At 37.4% G+C, this 9,604-nt stretch overlaps 1 protein-coding gene across 2 annotated transcripts; it reads right to left on the reverse strand.

Annotated features, from left to right (window-relative positions):
* Window positions 1-2: 2 nt before the first annotated feature.
* LOC125704256 (GDP-fucose transporter 1-like) lies at window positions 3-4,048 on the reverse strand. Of its 2 annotated transcripts, XM_048969685.1 has the most exons (3): window positions 3,982-4,048; window positions 2,937-3,448; window positions 3-2,649 (listed from the first exon to the last, which is right to left on the reverse strand). In XM_048969685.1, exons 2-3 carry the CDS (start codon window positions 3,415-3,417, stop codon window positions 2,087-2,089), a joined length of 1,044 nt encoding a protein of 347 aa, XP_048825642.1. In that variant the 5' UTR covers window positions 3,418-3,448; window positions 3,982-4,048; the 3' UTR covers window positions 3-2,086. The 2 variants fall into 2 exon arrangements, with proteins under 2 accessions (XP_048825642.1, XP_048825641.1); XM_048969684.1 differs by lacking the exon at window positions 3,982-4,048 and having other exon boundaries at window positions 2,937-3,588.
* Between the last annotated feature and the right edge of the window lie 5,556 nt (window positions 4,049-9,604).

A 9,604-nucleotide genomic window follows, 5' to 3' on the forward strand; every position in this document is an offset into this window, starting at 1 on the left:
GAAACAATTAAATTTGTATTTTTTATTACATACAAACTAACCGTCACCCAAGGCATTTAAAGAGTTTATTTTTAAAAGAATCTCTACATTATGTTTATAAACCGTATAATTAGTTATTTGTCAATTTAGATTTGTGTAGTACACTTTGTGTCCTGTTTGTTAATCGACAATAACAGAAATGTTCACAGGTTTCGACAATATACGGATCAAACAGAAAAACAAATTTTAAAACACATTTACAGAAATATTTGAACCATCTCGGTCAAATGGAATAAGAAACAGGATCAATAAATACAACTTACTGGAAATTTGACAAGCTTTCAATACTATACAGCATATTGATTGTCATTATTAAACTAACTGAATACTATTCATAATTTAAACAATAGAGTATATATATATATATATATATATATAATCTTAAAACAATCTTTAAAAAAGGAACGGAATGAAAGACCACAGCTTTTTGTGAGAACCAGCAAGGACATAAAAATCCTAATAAATGTGAAACTGCTCCATCTAGTGGTGTTTTCAATATAATTTTCACATCCTGCAGTTAAAGATATATCTATTAATGTATACGTTATATTAACAGGTAATGTTATACACGGGAAGCCAATCAACATATGAAACTAAATAAAAATGAAATGGATTTAAATGAAAGCAAGTTAAACATACGACAGAAAAAATCTATTGTGTAACAGGCTTGGTGAAGGTTCTTCAACAAAATCAGTAAGGCTACTCAGATCACAGAAGTTGTTCAAATAGCAAACCTGAAAGGGTGCAGAATGTAAACTTCAACTGCATTGGAAATTACTGATTCAACCAACAGTTCAACTAATTTTAATTTCTCACAAGTTATATTACTGGAATCAAACAAATCAAAATTTCAATATACATACTATTCAGCCAGTATTGAAACCATTTTAATTCAAAGGTATTATGATTTTATCAAACATATAACAAAATCTGATAATTCAAATACATTTTACATCTTTATTCTGACAACCACATTTAACAACACTGCCCATTACATTCCAACTCAAGAGATCAATGATGTGTTAGTTATTCACCACACAGAACACCAGAGAATCTGTCTTTAACCAATTTTCTTTCAGCTTCCCACTCCAACTCTTGCAGGTATTTATCCTTGTCAGGCCGAGTCTGGAGCCTATTCCAGGCAGCACAAGGCACAAGGCTGGGGTATACCCTGGATGACATGCCATTGCAGGGTACACTCACACTTAATAGAATTGAATTGAGCTGAATTAATCACATGATCAATTTAGAGGTGCCTGTCAGCCTAACTGTATAAACTGCAGGAGGAAACCAAAGTGCCCAGTGGAAACTCACACAACACAGTAAGAACATGTAAACTGCGCATGCGAGTGCACACACACACACACACACACACACACACACACACAATGGAGGTGGGATTTAAACCCCAAGCCTGAAGGTGTCAGGCATGAGTGCTAATCAATGAACCACCATGCCACTCAGTTTACCACTCAAGCCAAAAAATAAAACACAATCTGATACAAAAGCACCCTGAGTGCTCTTAATTAGAAATCCCAAAACTCCTTTAATTAATCTTATAACATTGATTATTCTTTGGTTTCTACTTTTAATGAACCAGATACAATTTGTCATAATTAATGTTGATTTTTTTCCCCTTGTTGATATCGAAACGCTCCAAAAGTCAACCGCAAAATTTGAATACGCCATACTTAGACACAAAAGCAGACAAAAGTTTTTTTAGTAGAATGACATAAGTATTTCTAGTTTGAAACCGTACTTGCTTTGTGATCTCAGACTGCAGTGTCTAATACCAAAATACATGGAATGAGTAATGCAAATAAATAATCTGACAATAACCCTTTGTTAAAGAAGAGAAAAATACATCACATAAAAATAACACAAAACACTGTATGTGCTACATGAACAAAATAAAAAAAAAAAAGCAGGCCAAATAGAGGCAACGAAATATATGTTGCATTGCTCATTGCCAGCATTAGGATATTATCTTGTCCACTTTCTTACACATAAAGGGTCTTTGCCCTAAACAAAGACCATCCCAGATTCCTTACACACCAGAGTCATTCTTTTGTACCTTAGCTTTTGACTGAGGCTCATCCTGAACCTTTTTCATTTCCATCCCTTTAACCCAGGTGTAAGCAAAGGAGCCACCCAGCACCATCAAGTTACTTGTCCACCACAACAAGCTCTTGATACTGGAGTGGTACACGACAGCCAGCACAGTCTGTGCACAGGCTTTGGCCGTGCCCGACACATTGTGCGTCAGCGGACTTGTGTATTTAATCTGAAGGCCAGTGACGTAGCCAATGGCAAAACCAAAGATTCCCCCAGTGATCATCATGCCCCAGAAGTTCCAGTCGTCCATCCCGTTAAAACTGTAGACTTTTGGTGCCTCACCGAAGAGAAAGATGAGTGGAACAAATAGGACACATGCGTTGATGTTGTTGTAAAATGACAGCTTCCATATGCTTCCATCCACAACTGGCATCACCTTTTTTGTGTAAATGGCATTTAGGGACACGCACATACTGGCAAGGACTCCATAGACAACTCCTAACCAGGACAGTGATCCTTCTGCCCCCTCCTGGTCGACACCCAGCCAGAACCCTCCTGTGTCAAATTAATAAAAGTTATTTAATCACTTCCATGCCATTTCAGGCCTTATGCTCTACAAATGTCAGTAATCAGAACTTAAAAAAAAACACCAATCCCAAAATTCAACGATAACCTTCCCTTACCTCTCTGCAAGATAATGTATCATTTATTATTAAATTCATAATAAACTTGCAGCTAGAATAAAATAAACCCAACAGCCGTCATGTTATAAAGATTCTATATATAATTATATATAAAAGCGGCTGAGTGACAAAAAGTAAAGTAAAAGGAAATATACTTACCTAAAATCACTCCGCAGCACAGAAGCGCATATAAAGAAGTGGTTTGCTTGAGTATGACATAAGACAGGATTACATTAAAAACTGTACTGAGCGACCTTCCTACAGTGTAAAACGCAACCCCCAAATGTTTCAGGCACAGGTTATTGAAAGTAATCATGCCGATGAAGACGAATGACAGTGGCAAGACTTCTCTTGAGACCTTATGGTCAAACTTAAGGGAGGGGAAGTCCACGACACCGGGGCACAGCTTCGACGTGAGGTGCAAGAACCAGCAAAGACCCACGGTTACAAGGCACTGGAAAAATGTCACGAACAAGGGGGCGTTCAGTTCACGGATATCTAGCAAATGGTTGTTTAAAAAGACCATAGTAATAGATATAAACCAATAGAGAGCCACAACAAAAGTTATTTTGATGGCTCTCATTAAAAAAGTCTCCGTCTCTCCATCTTGATCCACGGAATCCAAGCCTGCGAGAGCCATGCCGAGAATTTTCGACCGCTTCAGTTGCGTCCTGTTCATCGTGTTTTCAACAAAAACAAAGAAAATGAAGCAGTTAGCATATAAAACCCATTTATATGCTATAAACAGGTAGGTAACTGAGCTAGCTAGCTTCTCCACACGCACTGACGCCCGCCTCATAGAGGGTGCAGTTCCGGGATCATAGACACGCCCCCAAACAGCAGCCTGCATTTTCTTAAAGGGACCTTGACCAACGAAACCAACTGGAATTCATTTGCCAAAATCGCTTTAGTATTACTATGATCGTAATTTGGACTGATGCCGATTAAATTTACATATTACTATCATGGTGGGCTTACGGAACGCAACCCTGAACACCGGCTCCTGAAATCATATATTTTTTATAATGTTACGCGCAAACAATACAAACACTTGCTATCATACAAATTAATTCCATCCGTAGTTAAAATACAAGCGATTGTGAAAAAAGTAGGAAAAACACAACCAATCACCCGGCTTCTCAATATTTCGCATAAATCTATTTATTAAACATATAAATTGCATATAATTATTTAAACTTCTTACTTTATGGTAGTGTTCCAACGTCTGTCGTTAGATCAGGGAAGTAGGAAGCAAAATAATATGATCTTCTGCTCCTCCTCCATATAAAAATTCAACCAATGAAATCCTCTCCTTTGACCGTAATTATTAAAAGAATCTGCGGGAATTTTTGAAAGGTACTGCTCATATACAGTCCATCCATTGTCCAGCTACTTATCCTGCAGGGTAATGGAGGGTCCTATACAGACTGTGTACACACACACACACACACACACACACACACACACACACACAGGTTTGTAATTATATCTTTGTGGGGGCTCTCCATTCACTTCTATGGGGAAAACTCCAATCACAACATGACAACCTAAACCCCTACCCAGCCCTAACCTTAGTCATAAGTAACCAAACAAAATAAGAGACTTGGCATTTTTAGTTTTTTTTTATTATATTCACAGATCTATGTGGGGACCTGAAATATGATTCCCACAATGTAAAAAAAAAAAAAACATGCACACACACAGACAGGTTTGTATTCATATCTTTGTGAGGACCATCCATTCATTTCTATGGGCAAAACCCTAATTCCAAGAATGATAACTTTAAGCAAGTTATTATGGGAGGGAAGATACTTCAGATGAGAAGTCAGTAATCATTAAGAACATAGGTGATGTCAATTTTTGAAATTGTTAAGATGACTGGCAGGCACGATTTTGCTATGTATGTGGGAGAATTGATTGCAATTAAGAAAAGGTCAGATAAGCAATTGCTGATGAAAAAGCCTTTAGCCAACAGCAAAGAGATGTTGGACGAAGTTGGTGCCACCAATCTATCAACATGAAGATGATGTAGAATTCTCTGCCACTGAAAATATGTAAAGCAAGATTTTTGACCTGTTTGAAGGACAGCATGTGGAATGGCCAGGAAATACTAGAAAGCTATACTGTTCATTGACTGACTCTTGATGACCATAATGGATGGAGCAAAAGTTGAGTCAGAGATGACAGACCTTGTGCTTTCAGACTGAGACTCCAGCAAGGAGGTAGTGGTGTGATGGCCAGCAACCGCTAGTGGTGAGCTGATTGGTCATTGGCGAGTTCCTGAAGGTATAAATTTGCCTGGAGATGCTTATATTGTGTTTTTGAAAAACAATTTTTTGCTATGATAAAGCCTCCAGCCTTAAGACAAAGGGTGATATTTATGCACATACTGGCAAGAAGACAGAAGAGTACTTGATGAAATTGGACTTCAAAAATCGCTATTTGATGGAGCAGCCAGCATCTTCTCCCAATCTGAATCCCAGTGAGACCTTATAGAGAATCATCAAGCAGCAATTGTATGCCTCTGGACATTAGCTTTCCTCAAATGATGAACTGTGGGGTGCTTATAGAAGAACTCTACTAACAGAAATTGCAGATCATCTTGGGAAAATCTATCCATGAGAAAATAAGCTCTTTATCTAGGGGCATTGCTATATAGGAATCAATGCAACATCCCTGCTATCTGTTCTGATACAACAGAATTACTCTGTTTCTGCAACAACCACCTTCATGAAACTGTTGTTGTCACACATTTCATTGATATTACACAGGTTTGCATAATAGGGTGACACAGTGAAAAGTGAATTTTTTGGTAAATCATAAATAGATCTCCAAATATTTCATAACATGTCCCATGATTTCAACTATTTATGTATTCATAAATAATGCAAATTTAGTGCAATTTTCATTAGAATCTACTCATAATTTTTTTAGATATAAGATAATAAATGTTTTGCGTTTGTTAGCATAACACAGAGTGCATATCACTATGGTGTATGGGCAATTTAAAGGTAGCAAAAACTACAAATTAGTAGAATGGAACGCTCTTAGTTTGCTGTAGCTTTAAATAGCCTACATAAATCTCTCCACTAGGTGGTAATATTACAAAGGACACAAGACCGGCAGTGAACTCCCCCCCACCAGCCCCATCCCTCACCCCACCCTCCCAGAGCTCAAATCAGATCAGAGTTTAAGTAGCACAAGATATCTGGGTGCTAACCAGCTAGCTCCTGTCTATTTCACAATAAAAGTACTGAAATATTAAAATGAATGTAAATAACTGTAATGTCACAGAATGCACTTCAATGTGCCCCCTAATGAAATGATACCTTAGGCGAACGCTTATGCTGAGTACAGGGTGGGCCAGCCATGCCCTGGATCACAGGGCACACACTACTTGCATGTTTTTGAACTGCAAATCCCATCAACACAGTACCTGCGTAGAGATCCAAGCTATTAGTAAGTAGGAATGAAGCATCAGACATGCAAGGATGGGTAGAAAGCAGATATTAAAAAATAACATCTATTTGTAACAAAGCAAATAGCTCAGCAGTTAAAATGCAGTGTTCTTATTCTTGCTTAAAACTGTGTGTGTGAAAAGAAGCAGAACTACCAGATATGAAGAATTATGGCAATCGATAATACTGTATATATGTCTGATATCTCATTTATGAAATATATTCTCATAGTCACAGTTTTTAGACCAGAGAATTATCTGGCTCATGTGCCAGAAAATAAGGGTCAGAGAGTAAGAAAAGAAGCAGCTATCTCACCACTCTGGCCTTGGACGTGGAGACTGCCTTCTCACAATTTATTGATAATATTTGATAGTGAGAAATGAGGCGTCTGTAGAGCAAGCAGCGCCCAATTATTGGATGTTGCTGTGCAGAAGTTTGGATGTGACCAATGAACTTACGCTTTCTGTAACCTTTGAAAAGCTGCGTAAGCTATGTATTCTTAAAGACATGACCAAAGTATGCCCTCAAAAAAGAGGCAATTTCTCCCTTTTATGCCTTTTTAATCACCTAGATACCTACTGCAATGCTCTCAGTTTGCCTTATTTTTCAAAACTCTAAAATTAGAAGGAAAAAAGGAACACCATTTGCCACCAAAGTGGCAAATCACAGAAAGTGGTCTAGTGATTTTTGGTATATATTGCTGTGAAAAAACAGTGGCAGAGAATGAAAATGACTATGCACCAAATGTTCAAACTATTGACTAAAATCACTTATCTTCATCTTCTACCATTCAAAGACATCTCATTCTTTTTTGCATCAGCACAAACAGCATGCTTTAGCCAGACTAGCTTTTCATAGTTTCCAAAACCTGTGCCAGTGTGCGACTCACTTAAGGCTTCTCGGCTAGTACGCTAAAGCGTCAGTGTTGTGCTGGCAGGTTATGGAACCTGATGGGATTCCCCATCAGCCATCTCCACACTCTACACTTCTGACCAGTAGCATGAAATATGAATATATCATGTTTTTTGCTAAGGAAAGTAAGATTCAATAGCAGTCGAGTTGTCAGTAAACCTAACCCTAAAGCACATATGTCATACTCACGGCCAGCAGGGTACATCTTTACAGCCCACAATTTTGACATTCTGATTAAATTGGCCAGGGAATAGGGGTGTAACAGTACATTAAATTCATAGTTCTGTAGAAACCTCAGTTTTGGGTTAATGGCAATTTTGGTACAGCAAGACAAACACAATCAGAAGCAACTATAAACTAAAGGCAATGTGTCTCAAATCAACATTTCTATATAACAAAAACTAAGGGATGAATTCAGAAAACACAACCATTCAGAAAACGCTACAACATTATCTAAAACAGATAGATACAGTACTTATTAAATCACATGGCTTTGTCACTTATTGGATGCTAAGTATATCTATCATAACAAACTCTGAAATTGTAACCTAATGGTAAGTGCATACCTTTTCCAGTTTCAGCTAATGTTGCTGTGTGTTCTGAATTGTCATTATGTTTTCTGATTTTTTCATTTGTTTTGCATTTCAGGGCTTGTGTAAGCAACATGTCTGAGTCTGGTATATCAGGAGCCAGCAGACATACTTGGTCTTATCAGCTACTCTGTCTTCAGGGTTGGTGTAATTTATTGGGAAAGCAAAATGTTCCCAAACTGCTGATTATGACTAACTTTAACCAGCAATGGGGTGATCAGATAATCCATGTCAGGCAGGACACAGATCTAAGACAAGATTTATAAGCAATCTGGTTGTTTTTACTTATTGAGACTAAACTCAGTCCATTTCTCATTTAAAAGAAGGATCCAGAGGAGAATGTCAGGAAAAAATTGATGAATAATAGTTCATGAAGTCAGTGGATGCATTTGGTTTAATTCACTATGTTCGGAGAGGTTTTTGTATATCACTGTTTAGTTTTATTTACAAAAAGAATTTCAGGAATAATGCTTCCTGTAAAGTTAACATTTGTAAATGTTACTTCGATATACAGAAGCAATGATTTCAACCGAATAACTGCAAAATTTGGGTCATACTGCAATAAATGAGCCTTGGTTGGCCCACAAATTCATTGGTGGTTTTTCATATGGTCCATTCAGTGACTGAGTTTGACCCCCCTGCCGTCATGTTTTCCCTTTCTTAACATGAGTTAAAATGCTAAAAAAGCACGTTCCTACATTTAATTGCATTTAATACATTTATTAGTTAATCTTGTAGTTAAGGTTAGTTGTAGTTAAGGGGTAGAGTGAGGCTCAGAGGGCTAAGTCTCTGTGCCAGTGATAGGAAGGTTTCTGGTTTGAGCCTTGACCTCATCCAAATAGTCACGCATGTATAAGCCCTGAAGCAAGGCCTTTAACCCACAGCTCCAAGGGTGCTGCATGCTGGCTGAACCTCTGCTATGACCGCCAAGCTTCTCACCTCTCTGTGAGTGTCTCATGGAGAGTAAGTTGGGGCAGGCTAAAAGAGAATTTCCCCATGAGGATTAATAAAGTATCTCTATTCTTTCAGAAGCAAACACTATTATTTCATTGAACCTGTTAAGTATTATCAGTTGTGTGACCTGCTTAATATATTTTTCTCTTTGTGTAGCTGTAGACAATGAATTATTTACCTTTGTTAACGGTATTTAAAACATCTCTGCGTCTCATAGCATTTAGCTTTGTTGAAACATCTGACAGCGTCAGCATCTGTATCCTGACATTCTGTACTTGTGCCACACTCCCCTATATTCATTGCATAATACATTGATGGTCAATAGGTACAAAATTAACAGCCAGTGTTGTAACCATGAATGTCTGGGCTGACGTTAATGTGTAAGTGCTCCGTACTGTTTTGTCTGCAACAGACAAAATGAAGCATGATTGAAAAAGGAAATTTGATCCTCCTTTCTATTTTAATAAAAGGTCCGAGTACAAAATAATTTATGTGTCATGTAGTACATAATATGGCACATAATAATTTGTAAATGGCCTGTATTATATTGATGAAGGATAATTGGACAATTTCAGATAAAGGGATCATACTCCAGCACTACTTCAGCACAATTTTGTTAAAATATTTATTAATGCTGGGAGGCAACTAGCTGAACCTGACATGATATATGTAAAATACAGCTTCACTGATATTACTGCTGCTACTAATGTCAGAAGGCAATTGTAGACTTTCTGAAAGAAGGCCCATAGAGTTTAACTTAGATGAGTTGTGCACATACATGTGTTTGTTTACTTTCTGTAGTTTTTTATATGTTTTTTTGTAATGTTTCAACTCCATCTATGATGATTCCCCATGAATAATACTAGTCTGTAAAACCCGAGTTCCCATTTCAGCTTCTGAAAATGAACACTGT

This window comes from Brienomyrus brachyistius, chromosome 11, assembly GCF_023856365.1.
Source record: "Brienomyrus brachyistius isolate T26 chromosome 11, BBRACH_0.4, whole genome shotgun sequence".
NCBI lineage: Eukaryota > Metazoa > Chordata > Actinopteri > Osteoglossiformes > Mormyridae > Brienomyrus > Brienomyrus brachyistius.